Source organism: Salminus brasiliensis, chromosome 18 (assembly GCF_030463535.1).
Source record: "Salminus brasiliensis chromosome 18, fSalBra1.hap2, whole genome shotgun sequence".
NCBI classification, from domain to species: domain Eukaryota; kingdom Metazoa; phylum Chordata; class Actinopteri; order Characiformes; family Bryconidae; genus Salminus; species Salminus brasiliensis.
In genome coordinates this window covers 22,814,763-22,835,897 of record NC_132895.1, presented here as the reverse complement: position 1 = coordinate 22,835,897, position 21,135 = coordinate 22,814,763, and the positions used below count along the sequence as shown (strand labels likewise).

Here is a 21,135-nt window from a genome sequence, read left to right as displayed (position 1 = left end):
ATGATGATTTTATACTGTATATTTCATAAATATATATTCTATATATTTATATGTTTACGTAAAGGAGAGTGTACTCCAGCAGCTTTCTTTTTCCAAAAAGAAATATGGTAGTTAATTTGCATTCCCATAAAAGTCAGCAGTTACTTGAGGCAGGGCTGGAGTCTGGACAATATGACTGACTGTATTTATCATTATTGATAAGTTACATTACAGTATGTTGCACTGTGCAGATTGTGTGAAATGTTGAATAGAAGGTATTTGTAGTTCTAAAAAATTGTTTTTAGCTTAGATGTTTTCCTTTTTTACAACCTGGAAGGTGTTTAATATCTACTGGAGAACTGCAGATACGAGAGACAAAATGTTAACCAGTAGGTCATTTGGCCTCTAATTAAGGGAAAACCCAGACATGGTTAATCTGGGCAGCAGAGAAATCACAGATGAGTCCTCATGCATGAGATAATTATTCCATGAGCCCATGTAAATGTATTCCCCTCAAGACAAGACAAGACCCCCATATTCACCATTAGTGTTGGACACGGACAGAATTTGGCCCTAGCCTTTAACCCATCCATACAGTGAACACACACACACATACACACTAGTGATCAAACATGCACAGTTACTGTGAGCACACATGCCCGGAGCAGTGGGCAACTGTTGCTGCGGCTCCCATGGAGGGTAAAGGGCTTCGCTCAAGGGACCAATAGTGGCAGCTTGCAAAGCCCGGGAACTGTTAAAACCACAACCCTGTCATCAATAGTCCGGTGCTCTAACGGCAGAGCCACTTCTGACTCTGTTTTTACCACAGAAACAATACATTTTGTGGCATATTGTGTGTTGTAAAAATGTTCAGGATTAAAAGGTAACTTTATATTAATGTCAGATCACCCATCCTTAATTGTATATTAATATTTAAATTTTTTTATTTTATTACTGGCAGTGATGTACATTAACAACCTGATCTAATGGATTAATCTAATCTGATTGCTTGGCCAAAAACTTGCGTGACATACTGTTTTTATAGCCACCATTATTGTTCTTGGTTATGCAGTATGTATGTAGTATTTTTTTTTTATTGTTTTTCAAAAAACAAGATATTGAATAAGCAAACACATTGACGCACCACAGTGAGACTGAAAGATGAGAAAAGAAAATAACTAACTAAATAAATAAAATAAAAAGGGGAGGGGAAACATTATACATATATACATGCATACATATACATACAGATACAAAAATAGGCGAATATGCAAAATCATTGCGGTAAGCCAGAGGCATTTAGAAAGCAAGTGCTGTAGAGTGATAATAGTTCAAATTGAACTCACTGGCCACAGTAACTGAAGGTATGATTGGAGAAATAAGGAAGTAGCGTTTGATGAAAAGAACATCTTTCCAACTGTTAAACAGCGTTGTGTGGCAACCAGTGGCATGGTGTGGAATTCTCCTTACGCACGATATATGCATTAAAGAATTATCAGATATTGGAAGCAATGCATATCATGGCATATCCCCACATTATTGTAGTGCTGTAGTGGGTTTTTGATTGATGGAGGTTGTTGGCAAGCCAGCATTCAGTACCTCTAGTTTTGTTTTTTATCATAATATTTCATGAGCCGGGCTGTAGAAGGCATAACATAAAAGGGAAAATCAATCAACCAATTTGCTTTATTGATGGCTATTAAAGAATTTTAAAAGTCAGATGTCTAGGGGGTAAAAGGATCACCACTCCTGATCCCAGGTCATCTAGGGTCATCTATTCTGCAACAAGGACCACAGAAAGATGGTCCAGTGGGAACCAGGGAGCCAAGACCTACTAACCCTCCTGGGAATCTACCCTGGAGCAGAGTGAGCACCCGACTGCTGGTCTCAAGTCCCTTATAAACCAGCAGGTTTATAATGTGTTTTGGCTGATGAACTACTTTTTGTCTAAGAGGGAAACCTGGCTACTCCTTCAAGACAAAACTTTTCATTTGGCTGGATTTCAACTTTTGTCTTTCACAGCTATCTTGCCGCAGACTCCAGTTTCGATGCAGCCAAGGTCATCGCCAAGAAAGGGGACGTGATGTCGCTGAAGACAGCCGCTAACCTGGCCAAGCTCGCCGGAGAAAGCGACCTGTCCCACTCGCTCTCCTTGAGATGTGCCAAGGAGTTCATGCTGTCGCAGGATTGGCTGGAAGCACAGGATATCCTGAGGACACAAGGCACCTTATTGGTCTGTTGCCCAAAAAAGCTTGTTTTGTGCTTTGTAGATGTAATGAGCTGGCCAAATCCACAGCTAACGTAAATGTCAGCCACAGCGCTGGTCAGGCAGCGCGCTCTTAAAATGAAATATGCTCTGTTCAAGGTCCTGCTACTTCAGCCAAGGATTTGCCTACCAGGTTTAACACTCAGGATCAATATTCAGCTGGCTTTTTTTTTTTTTTTTTTTTGCTGTTTGTGCCTGAAAACCTGTTTACTTTTGAAAATGGATGTTTGTGTTAATGCAGACTCCGCTGTGCAACAGCACAGAAAACCCTACAGCATTCATAATTATTGTACCTTAGAAGTACAAAAAGTAAAAAAAATCTATTTAACCTTTCTGTCTCAACAAGCATGTAGAATGTGAGGACTATATACTAGGCCTATGCTGAGGGCATTCCATATTTACTATAATCTCAAAGCTGATGTTTGCATTTCCCTTCTTAGATATTAAAATATTAAATATGAGTTGCTGTTAATGCTAATTTACATTTTACTTTTATTATATATAAATTTCATATTAATGTCATACCTGGAAGCCAAGTTTAGGGTTTATTATCTAACAATATGAAATTTAGCAGAGAAGGAGACAGAAAAGGAAGGTTTCCATCCTGTCCAAATGCTCAAAAGTGGCCAGGAGATGCTGATGTTTGGTCTAATGGAGTCTTCAACTTACAAAGTGATCATGTTAGAACTTAGCTGACTTTGGTTTTAGATCTCAGTCAACAAATAATAAAACAAGAAAATAAGACATGAGATCTTCTGCACTCTGAAGATAAACATTCATAAAACCTTGCAATGTGTTTTGATATTTCACATCTGTTTAAATACAGTGATATGTTCAATCTGGGAGAAAGTGATTGAAGTGATGATGAAAATGCAAGTGTCCTACATGGCTTGATCAGCTCTGTTGCATAGAATGATGCATGAAATCATAACAGTGATATATATATATATATATATTTGGGACACATTGAAATATATAATGCAATGAAACCTGGTGCCAGCACACGAAGTGGGACCAGGTTTGTGAGACTTCTCTCTTTTTAATGCGAACTTTGTCCCAAGTATAAACCTAACATGATGAACTCTTTCTCTTTCTCTTTATAGGGTCACAGACTGGTGCTGTGTGTGAGCGAGCTGCTCACTCAGAGATTGTCGCACACTGGTGTGGTGAGCTGGAGCTCAGCGTTATCTCATGCGTGGTCTAAGCCCACTGAGGAGGCCTTCCTGCCTGCCGTTCAGAGAGTGTGGCAGAGTGAGTTTGGTCTAGACTCGGCTGACTTGGACCAGGTGAAAGTCCTCCATCAGCAGCTGAGAGCCATAGAGAACCCGCCAGTCACCACCAGCACACCCATCAAGCAGGTATGTTAAGCCAGTGCCGGTTTACTACAGTGAAAGTTGAGCGGTTCCAATATGTATCAGCCAAGGAATCTTAATATGTACTTTTTCAGGATATTTTATGGTTAACTTTGGATATATAGATAACTTTGGGAGGGGGGGTTAATTTTAATAGGATAGAGAATAGAAATGCTCCTAAATTGCCATTTTAGAGATATGAGTTCTTTATTTTTGCACCACAGCAATAATTGCTGATTGTCCAGCATCACTTAGCACCTAAAATATACCTCACAGACCACTAACTGTAAATTTCTAATATTGTGTATACTGCCGAGTATTGGTTCTATATCACCAATAATCAATAATATGTTCACTGTCTTCAGCTGCTGTCTCATGTCGCTCTGGACGTGGCTCTCTCTGTGGCCAGTCAGCTGCTTGATGATTGGGGGTCAGTAATGGAAGAGCTCCTGCGAGCTGTAACTAGAGGTTTCGAGGTGGGCCATTTCTCTCTAATGGACGAAATGTGCCAGCTCCTTCTCCCGCAAGGTAGGTACTGCAGTTCAAAGTATATCCAGCAGTGTATTAGTGGTGAATGTTAGTGATGGCACAAATAAACTGAAATCCGTTGTCATGTCAAACATCTGTGTCAATTTTTCTATCTGATGCCAACAGGCCAGGCTTAATGTAGCATACCTACTTGAGATGATTCATCAAAACAGTCGTGCCACAGTGGTATAGCAACCTGAAATTTTTAAGTTAGCCTTTTTCTAATCTCGCAATTTAACCGCTTAAAAGTCACGCTAAGAAATATATTTGCAAATAATTATTTATTGGTAAAATAGTGATCCTGGATTGTGTTCCATTTAGCAACTTTTTAGGAAGCAGAAAAGCAAGTCAACCAGCTAGTTGACTTGCCCAGTTACACAGTTAAACATTATAGAACAGTTATTGTAATACAGTTGAACTACAACATAATCGAGTTTTCTGTACTAAATAAAACATGGAAAAATATGTCCGGCCTCACGTGCAGAGCAGAGTAAAATGTGTTTATATCTACCTACCTGTCAAGACGGCTGTAGCTATAGCTAATCAATGCAGTGTTTTTTAATGAAGCTCAGCTATGATGGGTACCAAATGTACAGAGTAAATGGCTTGAAATATATGCCAATTTGATGGTAAAACACATACACATACTTAACTGGGCAACTCAACCGAGCGGTCACACACCGTTTTTGGAATAAGTTTTACATTTTATTGGCATGTTTCTGCCTTTCAACACAAATACCATTGCTAAGGTGCATGGAAGCCACATCATGCAGATCCTTTCAGCTGTTGCCACCCTGTGGATCTAATTGGCATTACACAGTCTATTCAATGAGGGGACATGCATTCAAACAGCTGAAGATGGGTTTGCCAAGTTTTTATTAAAGCAATTTGATTGCAGTAAAGGTACACAGATATGATTTCTTAGGCACCTTTCCCCCATTTAGCTTTTGTGGTCAGGTGGAAATCCGTGCAGCTTTTTGTTGAGTCGAGGTGATGTGGATGCCTGGCATGAATTAATGATGCATTCAACTAAACCATCCCTAGCTGTAAGATGTGTTTCGCTTCACCTGCAGGTATGGATTCTGTAGAGCTGTATAAAAAAAGACTTCAGCAAGGTGATGAAAGAAGCTTGGTCGTTTCCCAAAGCCTGGAGGCTTTTATTTGCTACCAGCTCATGTACAAAGACTGGTGGAGGCACAGCTTCCGCAGCACCGCAGCAGCCGACGGCATCAAGCAAACCAATGGAAGCCAAACACCAGTGGAAAATGGAGATGCCAGAGACGAGACTGAAACCTTGTCCCGGTCTGAGGCCTCTGATGTGGAAGCTGCCATAAGGTCTGAGGGCTTCTGGACAGTTCTCCTCTCGGAGCCCCACGGCAACCTTCAGGCCACCCAGAGAGCAATCAGAGACATCCAGAGCAGAGTGGCCGTCCTCGTCCAGCACCACAGCCGTCCTCATGAGCCTCAGCCAAGCCTGGGCACACAGCCACACACACACTCTACCGATCTCACTAGCGAGACAGACACACCTGAGGGACCTGGGGACATGGAGAACAAGCAAAGGTATTGAAGATCATTGAGCCTTTGATTATTCAGTTCACTTTATCCTGCTTAAAACTAAATGTGGTGCATTAAACCGAGGTCTGAAGTGGACTTCTCACTTCAGTCCAGTAGATAATTAAACACAACAGAGCAATCTATTAGAATCTTAAATTATCTTTTTTAACCGGCAATAATATATGCCATTCATTTGCTAGCATTTACTGGGGAAGCTGTTGGCTTCTTGACAGAGTTTGGTGTGGATAATGGCCATTTCCAGTCCCACGAGCCCCCCCTCCTTTTTTTTATCCCAAATGTATTTATTCTGTTTGTCCATTCTTGTTCTTCACAGATGAATTTTATTCAGTATGATTAAAATAAAAAAACTAAACATTTGTCAAAAACGAACCAAATGAAACATTTGGCCAAAGCCTGAATACCGAAAAGGTATAAAATATTCAGCCTTTTTGCTAATTTACAATTGACATCTAATCTTACTAATTTACAATTATTTGGGGGAAGCTTCATGAACTTCATCAGCTGATTCTCTGTTCCTCTCAGGTCGTCTGTGGCAGATAGTGAGTCTTTTCCTGCCCTGGTTGCACAGGTCGCTGAGCGTCAGAAAAAGCTTGCCGACATCCCCGACCATGTGAAAGTAAGTTTATGGCTCTGTGTAATGGCTCTGAACTATAAGGAGCTCTGTTGTCTTTTACTGACGGTACATTTCTCTCTCATTTCAGAAATACCCGTTCCCCGATGTGGCTGAATGTTGCATCGTCCTCTTGTACATGGATAAACACTTTGGTGTGGTTCCACAACATCTCTGCGAGGCAGCTACCGGGTTGTTGGCCAAATACGGAACCACGGGCTCCCTCCGCAAAGCCTGGCAGAGATTCGCTTTATAACCGTCCTTCCTGCCCCAATAGCACTTCCACATTTTCCCCCATTAATAATATATTTGTATTTTTGTTGAATGTATAAACTGAACCTGACCAGTGGTCAGCTGTGCTGTCTGTACATTAATAAAGGCTTTTTTTCACAAATGAAACTGGGTTAAAGTTCATGCAAGACATTTTAAGAGCATTCTCAGTGAAATTTAAGACAAGCACTATTACTCAAAACATGTTATTTATGTTATTTTGATTCATTCAAATACAGAAAAAGGTTAATTCTATATTAAAACTATCAAAATATTAACATTTTCAACCCAAGCAACCCTACCAACACAACACTATCTCTATCTATACCTACACTATCTATATCTCTACATACAGCCCCACCCTACATAGGTCAGGTCTGCCTTTTTAGCACCAATCTCATTTTCAAGGATTTTGAGTTGGGTAAGCTTTTCTTTGTATGTCCTTCTCAGGGCATTTGGCTTAGAGCGGAGAGGAGCTGAGCCATCTCTGAGCCAGCCTTGCCCTCGGCTTCTTCTGCAAGTACATCCACCTCCCTAGCAAGACAGGTGGACACCTCTTCCAAGCTTGTCTTCCTTTGAGCAGTCTTTAGAGGACCTTAAGAAGTCAGCTGTCCTTTCCTGGCTCCTGGCCTCCTTATGCAGATGCACTTGCAGAAGAAGCCAAGGGCAAGGATGGCTCAGGGATGGCTCAGCTCCTCTCCAAGACAAAAACCCTAAGAAGGGCATACAAGATGAAATGATAATAATAAAAGAGACTGTGCATCATTAAATGAAATAACCCTACACACACATTATACATTTAACAACATCATGTAGACTACAGCCTATCTTCAAGGCATATGTCTAAGGCATGATTTGACCAATATTCCCACAATATGCAGCTGATAAAATCCATTAACTATTCAATTCTGGTTAAATTACTGAATGAAAATTAATTACACAAAAATAAATTACAGAAAGGATCAGGAGGAGTTTTCTATCCTGAACACAACTGTTTTATATAGCCCAATGAAACCAACTTATTTTGAAAGGTCTAGCCATGCTGGATATTGACAATACATTTCAGTACAACCATGTGCAATCTGTCAAACTGCACTTGTTTAAGGTATGTCTTTGCCAGAAAGGTCGACCTTCCAATTTCTGGAAGGTCCCAAAATACCACTCCTGGCATTGTGAGATGTTGATAAGGAGTTGGTTCTACTGTGGTTTCAACAACTCCAGTTTTAGCAGCACCTTCATCATCAGCAGCCAGATTTCTGATTGAGTTAATAAGTCAAGTCAAGTCAGATTTATTTGTATAGCACTTTTTACAACTGTTGTCGTCACAAAGCAGCTTTACATAATTAGTACTTAATAAAGGACAGAGATAGAGAAGAAAGAAGAAATAACATGAAGGGTCAAAGACCCCCAGTGAGCAAGCCAACGGCGACAGTGGCAAGGAAAACTCCCTCAGAGCTGGAGGAAGAAACCTTGGGAGGAACCAAGACTCACAAGGGGGACCCGACCCATCCTCCTCTGGCCAGATTATTTAAACATTAATGATAAAATAATAAAAGTTGACTTTCCTGCTCCTGTGTCTGCAGTTACAGCTATGCTAAGTGAGATTTTTAGCATATCATTAATTTTTTTATTTATTAGGGTGGTTCATTCACCAAAACCATTGGGTTTTATTTTTAGGTTATTTCCTCGACTCTGCAGGAATAGACATTCCAAAGAAGCCCAATTCACTCCCTATTTGGTGACTGAGGGAGTAAGAATCCACGGACGTATTTTGTGGGCAGGGTGGGGGCAATCAGGGCCATTTCCTGCCTGCTCGGTAATCATGGGATTTGTAGTTTAATCAACAAGTCCCTACACCGGTAGCCCCCCAGAAAAACAGAGAGCATCCGGTTAAACTACACGTCTCTGAAATTATTATTCTCGGTCTGACTATGCTGCTCTACACCAACCCTGGGCAAGACTACGAACACTACATAGGCTCGCCTCTGTAATACAAGTAATCTTGTAAATTGCTCTGGATTAGAGCATCAGCTAAATGCTGTAAATGTAAATGTACTAATTTAGATCTTAGAAGTGCTTACAACCTGGTTAGGATAAAAAAAAATGCATTTCTCACTCTTGGGGGACACTATGAGTATACAGTCGTGCCATTCAGATTATTAAATGCCCCATCTATTTTTCAGGCCATCATCAATGATGTATTGTGAATAGAAAACTGCATTTCTTACCACTTGGGGGGCACTATAAGTATACGATCATCCCATTTGGATTATTTAATACCCTGTAACAATACATAATTTTTCAATTGTCTTGTGTGATATGCTAAGTCGCTTTATGTATATTGATATTTTGATTTATTTTCCTGATTTAGTCACTCATACTCACCAATTCTTACCTTGTCTCCTTGAGAACCACCTATTTTTTAAAGGGTGGTTCATTCACCAAAACCATTGGGTTTTATTTTTAGGTTATTTCCTCGACTTTGCAGGAATAGTCATTCCAAAGAAGCCCAATTCACTCCCTACTCAGCTACTGCTTCGGTGACTGGGAGTAGGAATCCACGGATGTATCAGGGCCATTTCCTGCCTGCTCGGTAATCATGGGATTTGTAGTGTAATCAAGAAGTACCTACACCGGTAGCCCCCCAGAAAAACAGAGAGCATCCGGTTAAAAGGTAAAGGTGCACATATTTGTCACTGTACACTGTACAGCGAAATGTGTCCTCCGCATTTAACCCATCTGGTAGTGAACACACACATGTGTTAGTGGCAGTGAGTACACACACACACACACAAACACAGCGGTGGGCAGCCAACTCCAGCGCCCGGGGAGCAGAGAGGGTAAAGGGCCTTGCTCAAGGGCCCAACAGTGGCAGCTCTTTTTTTTCTACACAGAGCTCTTTCTCACCTGGAGAAGCCCGGCAGCACTGTGAGGATCACCTTCTTCGATTTCTCCAGTGCTTTTAACACCATACAGCCAGGCCTCCTAAAGGACAAGTTGGGACATTGTGGAGTGGACAGTCACCTGTCAAACTGGATACTGGACTACCTCACCAACCGACCACAGTATGTGAGGGCACGGGACTGTGTCTCTGACTTGGTGGTCAGCAGCACAGGAGCCCCTCAAGGAACGGTCTTGGCACCGTTCCTCTTCACCCTGTACACTGCTGACTTCATGTACAGCTCACCGACCTGTAACCTCCAGAAGTTCTCTGATGACTCAGCGATCGTCGGCCTCATATCCAATGAGGAGGAAAGCGAGTACAGAGAACTTATTCAGGACTTTGTGGACTGGTGTCTGCAGAACCATCTGCAGATAAACGCTGGAAAGACCAAAGAACTGGTAGTGGATTTCCGCAGGTGCAGACACCACACTCCATCAGTGAACATCCGGGGTATGAACATCGAGAGTGTGGACTCTTATAAATACCTGGGTGTTCATCTGAACAACAAACTGGACTGGTCAGTCAACACTGCTGCTCTCTATAAGAAAGGCCAGAGCAGACTCTACCTGCTGAGGAGATTGAGGTCCTTTGGAGTGCAGGGAGCACTCCTGAGGACGTTCTTCGACACAGTGGTGGCGTCTGCCATCTTTTATGGAGTGGTCTGCTGGGGCAGTAGCATCTCGACGGCAGATAAGAAGAGACTGGACAAACTCATAAAGAGGGCCGGCTCTGTCCTGGGGTGCTTCTTAGACCCAGTGCAGGTGGTGGGAGACAGGAGGATGACAACCAAGCTGGCATCCATGCTGGAGAACAGCTCCCACCCCATGCATGAGACTCTGGCAGCACTGGGCAGCTCCTTTAGCGACAGGCTGCTTCACCCCAAGTGTGTGAAGGAGCGGTATCGCAGGTCCTTCCTTCCTGCTGCCGTCAGACTGCACAACCAGCACTGCTCCCAGCGGACCACATACACACACACTTAACTACACACACATGTTCATGTTCAGGGAATACTATGTGCAATATCCCCCCCCCCCATGTGCAATTAAGAGTCTTTTGCTGTAGATAATATTGTTTATTGCTTTTTTAATTCTTATTTATATTGTGTATATAGTGTAAATTATTTATCTAAATTTTTGTAACTGAGTGTCCTGCTATCCCTTTCTGCTGTTACACTGTGAATTTCCCCACTGCGGGACTAATAAAGGACTATCTTATCTTATCTTATCTCATCTTTCCCGGGAATCGAACCCACAACCCTGTTATCGATATCCCGGCGCTCTAACCACTGAGCCACCACTGCCACACCACACGGCTCTGAAATTAACCAATGTAAAAATAAAAAATGCAGTTTTTAAGTCTTTTACGGTCTTAAATGTAAAGGTTTGAACTGTAGTAATGTTAAGACTTTTTATCAAACCCATGCGGAAACCCTGCTAATATTCGAGCACCTCCTGCAGCAGGGCTGTTAGCCCAGGTTGCTGATTTCCCTGCTCTAACGGACCTGCTAAACCTGGCAATTAAGGATTGCCCAACCTTTGCTCTACAGCATCATTTTCCAGTTTAAAGTCTAGTTAAAACGTCCCTCTGATGATGCCTTTCACATCATGATGTAAGTTGGAGGCCCAATCTGTCCTTCCGATGAATTGTTTCCCGTGCCACTGCCTCATGGCTGACCCACCCCAGCACTTCACAGTTGGAGAGATGCTTGATGAAATTCTGCACCTTTTTTTCCTCCAAACATACACTCTTTTAAAATGCACACGTCTACAGACCTCATTCCACAAAGCATCAGGATTGTTTAGGTGTTTCTTTGGAACTATATTATATTGTGGCAAGAATGCAAGAAAGTTCAAATGACTTCCATGGAGGTCATATTCGTGCAGGGGCGCACCAGTCTCAATGCAAAATCATCCGAGAACTGTTTAGCTTAGTCTTTCTAGGAATGCTCTGAGCACTTCTCTCAACGTTCTCTTAGACTAAGCTGACCTCCAACATTCCTGTTAACTGCCATTTCTTCTGCATACATCTTCTCATGGTCTTCTCCTGCTTTGTGGACATCAACAGTTTCATTTTCAGATTGTTGGGCTTAGAAGGCTTAGAAGAGCCCAAAGCAGCTGATTGTTAAAACAAGGTTTAAGGAGATTAATCACCTGGTCTTTCCTAACATTCCTAACAAGCCATAGCCATAACAAGCTAATCAAGAGGCCACTGTAAAAGTTGAGGGCTCAAATCTCTTGGGGTGCTCATTTTAATGGTGCTCCTTTTCTCTTATTTAACTCGAAAACTGTACAGAACAAAAAATAATAATACTCAAATGAGGTCTTTAACTTTTCAGGATCTTTTACTCAGGTATGCCGCTGTGTGTAGTGCAGTACATGCAGTGGGTTGTAGTGTGAGAACACCAGACAAAACACCATTGGCAGGTCACTGAGTTTGGGGGAGGTGATGCTGTGCTACAGAATATTCCATACAATATCAATCCTGCCAGTTTTGGACCAGACTGTGGGCCTCTGAAAGCACAATCACACATTATTCACAGACATTAGAAGTTACAACTGCCATTTAGTAATTTAGTCAGTAAGAATTCCAGCCTTCACAGGATCCACTGCACAGCAGTCGCCATGGCCATATGTTCCTATAGTCATAACTCTGAAGCCCTGTCTTACTAAAAATATCTCTGCACTGTCAAATTCAGATTTCAGATCATTTTTAATTGGTGAGGAAATCAGTGGGACAGCTTTTTATCAGATTTGCTCAGATGGATCTCTAAACCACTATTCAGGGCTATCCATAAATGAGAGGGAGCACATAGATGGGAAATGCAATTCCCTGGGGTGAAAACAAAATTACTAATTAGATTCATCATCTTCTGAACTGATTATATGCTGTAGCAGCAGATTAATACCCAAATGACTGTTGGACTGCGCTGAGTAGATCTGATGACTTCATATAAATATAAAAAACATCACTAGTCCTGTTCCACATTCTCTTCAGTATAAAACAGACTATAGGCACAACTGTGGCTCAGCAGTTAGAGCACTGGACTATTGATGACAGGGCTGCTGGTTCGATACCTGGGCTCGGCCAGCTGCCACTGCTTTGAGTGTTTTGCCACTTTCTTGAGCCCTGCCTTTAGTACATAACTGACTAGTCTAAAGAGGTGGCTCAGCGGTTAGAGCACGGTACTACTGTCGACAGGGTTGTGGGTTCAATACCTGGGCCTGGCAGGGTTTTGAGCAGTTTGCCACATTTGTTAGTATATAACTGAGCAGCAGTGGCTCAGTGGAAAGAGCACTGGACTATTGGTGACCGGGTTGTGGGTTCAATACCCAGGCTCAGCAAGATGCCACTACCTCAAGCAAGGCCCTTTGCCCTCTCTCCTCCCTGGGTGCTGCATGTATGTCTCAGTACTAATTTGTCTATGTGTGATTAGTTTGTGTGTGTGTTCACTGCATGGACAGGTTAAAGGTGGAGGTTCAACACTAATGGTGAATACGGAGGTCTTATGAGTAGTGATAAATTCACACCACTGTAATAAACACGTCAAAATATTTTTTAAAAGCTAATTGTCAAACAATCATTTTGTAGAATAGTTGTGCACTTTTTATTTCTGCCCCTTTAGAATAAATAAATAAAAATAAATTACTAGTCATCTGTAAGCCACAGAGAAGCAATTATGCTCCTTTGTAAAGAGAAACAGGCTTCGATCCTCATTTATAGGAAATGAGGACTTGCACTGCAGTCGGCAAACTTGAAATCACGGACACTTTCTTGAACTCATTCAGCCCTGCTATGCATAGTGCAAACAGATGTCTATAGACCTCTCCACCAAAACCAAAAACTCATTTTATCCAAAAGTGCTCAGAAGGAGGTCAGATTTCAACTGAGGAGGTTAGCCTGTAGTTAGCAAACTCAGGGAAGCATGCTAGCAGCTGAAGCATGGCTCAACTACTGCCAGAAAACAGGTTTTCACCTAGAACTATGCTGGACAGCAACCGTCTCGGTCTTCTATGGACAAACACTGGCCTTCACCCCCTGACAAAATTAATGTAAGGGTTGTTCGAGTTTCCCACCCCTGGTCCAGGGGTGTTTCTCAAAACTCAGCATCCTACCCAAGCTGACATGGATTAGAGGGGGCTTTCAGAGCCAGGGTCAGACCAGTAGAGAATATTACTCATCAGGTGTCTTTCACAAGAATAAACTTGTGTTTAAAAAAAAAAAAAAAAAAAAAAGAATAAGATGAAACCACAAATGAACAATATGGCTCAGAAGTGTAGCTTAAATCCAACTCCTACTGAAGAGCAAGAAAGAGATCCAACAAAGGGGGCGAGAGAGAAATCCAACAAACCTGCCGCTGATATTCCGATGCTTCTGTTCATAACTCGCATTAAAGGCGTTAGAATAAGGTGTAGGGTGGTAGCTCACCAGAATTAGGCACCCTGAAGTACTTGCTAAAAGGCCTTATTTTTAAATGGGACAAATAGAAACAGTGTTGAAACCAAGTCAGAATTCAGTTTGGAAACTAAAACAAGACATTTATATATTAAGGCCACAGATAACGAAAGGGCAGCTTTCACATCAGACTTAAATGTTAATAAATATTGGAACAATATTCCACCCCCCCCAAATAATTATACATTCATTTAATCAACGGTTTAGGTTTGGTCTACCAGTGTTTTGCTATAATTTGCACCACAACATTAAGAAATGTAATATTTTAAAAAAAGACTTTAATCAGAAATTCAGTTTCTGAAATGAATGCAGACTTTGTTTCAACACACGTGATTAAAAAAAAAATATATATATCACTGTAGATACAAAACATTTTAATATACAATGGCTTCGAACAACGAATGGAATAAAAACAAAATATGTACCACAAACATCTGGTTTCATGGTGGACAAATTAAAAGAACGGTTACACAGAACCAGTGTATCCCTGCAATGTGTTCAGTCTTAAAAGGTGTTGCAAAACCAGGTCTAAAACATCATAGGAAAAATGCTGAAAGATATTTGCTTCTTTGAAAGTTTACATTTTAATACACATACTTTCCAGCATAATTTAAAATATTACAATCCCTATAAGCATGTGTTTCCAACCTTGAACCATGTTTCCCTTACCTTATATCATTGGATATCTTCAAGCTTTTTTCGTTTTTTCTTTTCTTTTTTTTTTTTAGAAAACATGGGGGGGGAGGGGGGGGGGGATTCCTGAACAGGATTCTGCCAAACTGCTGGTGAGCATTTTAAAATGCCTTGAATCTTGTTAGCAGTGAGATACAAGTGCTGGTCCCGTGCTTAAAAAATATTTTCTGTTGTTTTAATGCTGTAAAACAAAAGCTAAAATGTCCTGGAGCAATGGCTGCTTGAAAATCACCAGTACGGAAGGGGTTTGGAAAATTGGGATTTGTGTAATAGGCTTGCAACAGCAAAACTGGATCTGAAAGAACTGGTAGTTTTTCTCCAAAGTCCCTTTAAAACAGGGCCACTGGAATTAGTTTTTTGTGTAAATTTTGAGGAACAAAAGAGTGACATCTGCGGGATGGGATAAAAACAAGTGCATCGTCCACTTGGACATCACGTCGGTGGTCAGTGCTTGTTGTTGGTTTCTTCTTGCGAGGAGCTGGAGATGCCATTCTGACTCTGGGAGGAGCCGGACCCCAGGCCGTAGAGGCGCCCACAGTACTTTGCATCGTCAATGTTGTCTTCGAAGAACAGCTGTAAAGAAAAATGTACATTACTGACTCAGAAGTGTACAACGTAGCTAAGCACTAGACTTTGAGCTAGCTGAGACTTTGATAGGATTCTGTGGCCGCTTTTCTCAATAGCACCAGGTGTCCTAAACAAAACCGGTTCAAGATCCAGAGCTCATTTGGTCAAAAAGAGCCAACAGGGTCATTGATGCAAGACACCCAAAGCTATTTGAGTACCAACAGCACCCCCTTGTGGGCAATCTTCCTGGGTCTGAGAAAGTAACCATGTCCATGAGACCCTTCACATCTGCTCCGACTTGGTCCATAACTATGTACTCTTGTCACAGTACAGACATCAAGAGTTGGTGCATGCAGCATGGAAAATATGCACAATTAGGGTAAACATGGAAATTTGACAAGTGCAACCCCAAAACCTTAAACTGTAAGTCTTTGGATTCACAGTAACTGTGGTGGATTTAGGAGTATAACTAATTTTGTCTTCCTACAAATTCAGTTCCCAACAACAGTGTTTTATACATAACTGAGTAACAGGGACTTGACTTCAACAGTCAACTTAACTGATTTGAGGGTGTCCTGCAACAACTACACAAAAACATGAATGAGGTGATTGGAGACACCAGCAGTAGGCATATGTAGCACTCCAGTGACATACTGAAAAAACTACTAAATGAGAAAAGACTGGAAAACTAAACCAAGATCTAATAGAGTCCTACCTCTTTCATTCTGAAGAAGGCCATTCCAGTCAGCAGTGAATCAGATCCAGCCTGATGCTGCCTCCCAATCCTTTTCAATTCCAGCTGGTCTGCAACCTCCTGAAGTCCTCCCTGATACAAACCCAGATCATTAATGAGTATGAGCATCGTTCATGTCATGAACATCTTGTTGCTATGGCATATCAGTAGCATTACAACATACCAGTAGTTTCTGCCCTGTAATGTTCATTTTATGCTCTGTAGAGCTCACAGTGTGCAACAATATTGGGGTAGATACATAAAAATGGATAAATAAGTACAAGGCCAACAGTTATCAGTGGTGAAACTGAAGACTGGGTGCTTCAGGACATCCACACCCAAATACTGTGATCACTTTGTCTGGATAAGAGCGTCTGCTAAATGCCGTAAATGTAAATGATCTTTCTCCATCCCTTTAAAGAATGGAGAAAAGATCACAGTACTTGGGTACTGACTGATGTAATGGGATTGGGCACACGGATCATCAAATGACAGAAGCAAGTCAAAGCGAGTCGATTCCGAAAGGCTGCCTCCAAAAACGTTTGCCACTTTGACGTTCAAGTCAATCAGACCATATCAGTCACATAAATGTGGAAACATGTCATTTCTGATTGTTACTGCTGACAAATAGTAAACAACTTCAATATACCTCCCTTTTTGTGCAAGGCCCTGTTGATTTCAACATCTTGAATAATGGAGAAGACACACAAATGATCTTTACATGAGTGTTGATCTGTGTCAGATTTCGATGACTTTACAAAAATGCATGTCTATAATTATAGCTTGATTGCAAATTAATCAAGTGCTTAAAGTTAAACCTGATATCAAAACTGAAGTCACATCTTGTTTGTTTGCTTGTATGATGCATTCTGAATCATAACAGTGGCTTTTGCTGCTGCATTTGACTTTTGATTACATCACCATCCATCTCACACTTCCACAACCCATACATATCATCAAGCAAAAGTGCTTAGCTAGCTGAGAGAACAGCAAGGTATGATAAGAACAAGCCTGCTAATGTCAACAAATTAGAATAATGCCAGAATGATGAAAGAAAGCCACACAGAACAGAAAAAAAACCCACAACCCATCAGACATTTCTGAACTCACCTTTAAGTTTTTGCAGCTTTTCATAAGATACTTAACATCATAGATGGCAGGAAAGAAGAGGTTTAGGATTTGGAAGAACTCGTGCTCCTCTTCTGGTAGGCGAGCATCTGTTAAGAGCTTCACCAGATAGCCGAAATCATACCCACTACCCAAAAACAGACCAGAACATACACGTGATCAGTGCACTCAATAACATTGTCCACTGGAACAATCACCAAGAATACTAGCACACATGTCTGGTTTGAGAGCAAGAATTGATTCATGCATCTCACCTATGAAAGGAGAGCCACTTGACATTTTCACACAGCACCAAGCCTGAGGTCATCAGGAGCTCAGCAAAGTACAGGGTATCAATTCCCTCTTCCTCATGCTTTTTAAACTGAAGACCAGAGTTCTGCAGAAGATCTATTGAGTCCTGAGAGTACATGTCCTCTCTATGAAAAAGAAAAAGCCAGTTAGAGTGATGGTTTGTCCAAAAATCGAATTTACACAACTATCCTCTTATTCCTAATGTAGTTAATCAGCCAAGACATTTTGGAGTCCGAAACAGTCACTTATTTTTCTGACACACTCACATCTAAAGACAACTTGTCATTACTCACAGACTATGATTTTGCAAAGACTGAGAACCTTGCATGGCCACTATTTGTAAGACCGCAACTAGATTCCTTTTGAGATCATTTCTATTTTATTAGGATTCATTTTTTAATTAAATTTTATAGTATTTCTCTTTTTAACGAGGACTACCCCAGAGTCTCCTCCATGTGTCACCTACCCACTGGAGATGTTCCACTTTGCTGCTGCCTGTTTGGTGCGCACCTACTGGTTATTCAGTGTCCACAATCTTGCATGAGCCTGGACTAATAATAATTAATAAATAATTAAACACTGCTGATTTTATACAACTGAATTTAGACAGCTGTCCTAACCAAACGATCAAGATGACAGCAGCACGCAGCAACTCAACTCTGGCAAGACTCACATGACTTTATTCCAACATTGGAAATTTGTCTATGACAAATCACTTGAAAGCATTCGATGTAAGGCTGGCTTGCTCATGTGGTTTCCTACACTATACAACAGGATAGTCCATTTTTTAGAAAACGGATAAAAGTATATTACATAGCTAGAAAAACAGTGTAGTGTATCAGAAACCATGTAAGCATAGTGTACTTAACAGCTTAATCTGCCCTTCAGATCATATGAAATGATTCAGGCAACAGGCTTGCAGCTCTTGTGGAACACCAACCAATTTCTGGACACCAAACAGGTCTTGGCTGAACACCTAAATCTGGGGTAATAATGTGAGCTGGAGGACCAAGTCACCTCAGCATGAGACCAGACCAGACCAGACACTCACGTTAAGTTGAATTTAAAGTTGAACTGCCAGGTTGTTGTTCCAGGTGGATAGTCACCATCTTCATTCATGAACGTTAGACCCAGCTGAATGATCTTCAGCAGATCCACATTGCACCGCAGGAGCTGGTACTGGTAGTCCACAGTGCTGCGGAATTCTCCGATGGGTCGGACCACCACTCCGGGGAACTCTGTGTCCTGGTGAAGGAGGGAGACGGGAAAGCAAGTTTCAGGACAGAGGTCCAGACCTCTAAAAGCCCACAGAGTGATGAGCCCACCTGAAGTAGGCCTGTGTGTGTGTGTTACAGACAGAGGAGATGTTTAATATTAATAACAACAAGGTAAAAATGCTCATACCATAGCGATGTAGTTGTAATTTTGAATGATCTGTCGTATCTTCCTCATCTCCTCTTCCACGTTGCTGGCCCAGACCTCGCAGATAATTTGACTAGTATCTGCAAGTGCGGCTGGCATTGTTGCAGGCTGAGGAAACAACCAAGCACCCAGGCGATCCCAAAGCGGCCACAGGCAAGTAGAAGCACACTGGAACTCTGCAAGGAAGCACACCTGAGCTTAGCTTCGAGCTCGAACAGCAGCCAGGATGCTCGGTTCGTTAGCTAACGCTAGAACCACTGCTAAAACTGGTTTACTTATCACAGTACAAGTCTAGGAACTCTATAAAAAACACCCTGGCGCTGAGAAATGAAGTAGTTTCACCCACCAAAGCAAACAAACACACTGAACATTAGCTAGCTAGCGCACCTGGCTAGCTTGCTTGCTAGCTAGCTAGCTAAGCTAGCCACATCGAGCTAACCAGCAAACGTTTCGCTAGCTAGCTAGCTAGCTAACGTTTACCGTCCATGCTTACTGGTAGTGTGTATTGCCCTTTTCCTCTCTAACATGGCAAAATGTAATGAGGTACTGGCAAAATCAAGTGCTGTTATATGACAGTTTGCCCTCACTAGCACTAGCTTAGCATAGTTAATGCTAACTCACACCACAGCCTGCTCGGCTTGCAGTTAGCTAGCTAGCTAGCTCGATAGTTATCAGCCTAGCTACGCTTCAAGACACAAATACACTGCAAAAGCACAACGGACATGTAAAAAAAAAAAAAGAAGTAAAAACATAAACTACAAATAACACGAACATGAAGGTTACTGCAGGGAGAAGAGCTGTAGACCCTGCTGTCCGGCTCGGGTAGCTACCTGGCAGGAGTTCTGCTGCGCTGATGCTCGGCGGATAAAGCAGCGACTACCGCTCCAGCACTGAACAGGGGTGGAGGGAGGAAGCCTTATGTTCCCTACAATTAAAAATTAATTTCAATTAGAAATATATAAAACAAACCTGACTTAAAAAGCACACAGGAAATGCATTTTAATCTTTATTGCTTTTGATCCCTAATCAAGCAATATGACAAAAAATAAGTAATTTATCACATTAAGTAACGGTATTTTGGCCACATGTGATTTCTGATCGTTAACAAAGAATATCAATATATATTAATTTAAGGTGTAACCTTACAAAATGTCATCACTTTTTTTTTTTTATCTCTGATGGTCAAAGTGCAATGAAGTGCTGATCTGACCAAACCACATACAAATAAAAAACATTAAGCGTTACCTTAAAATCTACCATTTATATATATATTTTATTAAATCACAAATTAATTTCTTACTATGCTTCAAAAAACAATTATAAAATGTGTATAAATAAAAAAAATAGTTACACAGCATATAGCATATTCTCCACGGTTTTATATAATTGCATAAAATTTTATGCTGAATGAACCAATAAAAAGGATCAGAATGACTTGGAATAAAATCTTTTTAGACTGACTTCCACTGAGAGTTAGAAGTATTTTGGAAATACAAGGTTTTTGCGTCACAGTGACCACCTACTCTCCCATTGGGTGAGGGGGTGGGATTAGGCTTTCTGACGGGCACTATTTTTAACCAATCAGATGTGTGTAGCTTATTTACTACACAGTCACTACTGAGACTGGGTGGGTTTTCATTTGCTCTTAAAACAGCCTCAATCCTGAAACACTGGAAACCAGTTACTGGGAGGGCCACTAAAGACCACTGAGCCCATGGTAATGTTTATGAGACCAGTTTGAGATGACATTTGCTTTGTGAGAAATGGTTAGAAATTGGGTATATGTAGTCATGTGGTCATCTTGCATATGATCAGCAACAATCCTCAAATAAGATGTGAGATTCCAGTGATGATTGATAGGTATTAACAGGCCCAATTACACCACCTCCACCAGCCTCGACCGTTGACACAGCGCAGGTTGGCTCCATGGATTCATGCCATTGGTGCCACACTCTGATCTCACCACTCTCTCATCAGATATCGAAATTCATCAGACTAGGCGATGAGATTTTCTGAACACCACAACTGTACAGAGTGATTATCTGAGTCATTGTCAACATTTTAGGGAACAAAAGTGAGTGATGGCTGATAAATATACTGTACAGTAAACATAAAAGGACACACCTGTCTTTGCAGGGTGTTTTTTAATGACTTCTGTGTTTCTGTATGTACATGGCACTCTGCCTAAAACTAACCCTTATACAAATTTTACCATCCACTCACAAACATTAGTCTCAGCCAGATAACCTAAAGTTCAGGGCTGTCCAATAGGAAAGCTCCTTCGCTCTTCTCCTATTGGGCTCAAGTTATCCGGCTACCTCG

At 41.4% G+C, this 21,135-nt stretch overlaps 2 protein-coding genes across 3 annotated transcripts in view; one reads left to right on the top strand and one right to left on the bottom strand.

Annotated features, from left to right (window-relative positions):
* The window catches only part of gemin5 (gem (nuclear organelle) associated protein 5), a 29,473-nt gene extending 22,785 nt beyond the window's left edge, over positions 1-6,688 (top strand). Inside the window, exons 23-28 of the mRNA XM_072661797.1 lie at positions 2,002-2,212; positions 3,349-3,603; positions 3,963-4,125; positions 5,199-5,688; positions 6,226-6,319; positions 6,405-6,688. Coding sequence (XP_072517898.1) covers positions 2,002-2,212; positions 3,349-3,603; positions 3,963-4,125; positions 5,199-5,688; positions 6,226-6,319; positions 6,405-6,569 — 1,378 coding nt within the window. The 3' untranslated portion in view covers positions 6,570-6,688. The remainder of the gene's footprint in view (positions 1-2,001; positions 2,213-3,348; positions 3,604-3,962; positions 4,126-5,198; positions 5,689-6,225; positions 6,320-6,404) is intronic.
* Positions 6,689-14,338: 7,650 nt separating this feature from the next.
* cnot8 (CCR4-NOT transcription complex, subunit 8) lies at positions 14,339-19,688 on the bottom strand. 2 transcript variants are annotated; one of them, XM_072661750.1, is made up of 7 exons: positions 19,586-19,688; positions 18,796-18,989; positions 18,443-18,636; positions 17,355-17,516; positions 17,083-17,227; positions 15,955-16,065; positions 14,339-15,245 (listed from the first exon to the last, which is right to left on the bottom strand). In XM_072661750.1, exons 2-7 carry the CDS (start codon positions 18,910-18,912, stop codon positions 15,117-15,119), a joined length of 858 nt encoding a protein of 285 aa, XP_072517851.1. In that variant the 5' UTR covers positions 18,913-18,989; positions 19,586-19,688; the 3' UTR covers positions 14,339-15,116. The 2 variants fall into 2 exon arrangements, with proteins under 2 accessions (XP_072517851.1, XP_072517852.1); XM_072661751.1 differs by having other exon boundaries at positions 19,644-19,684.
* Between the last annotated feature and the right edge of the window lie 1,447 nt (positions 19,689-21,135).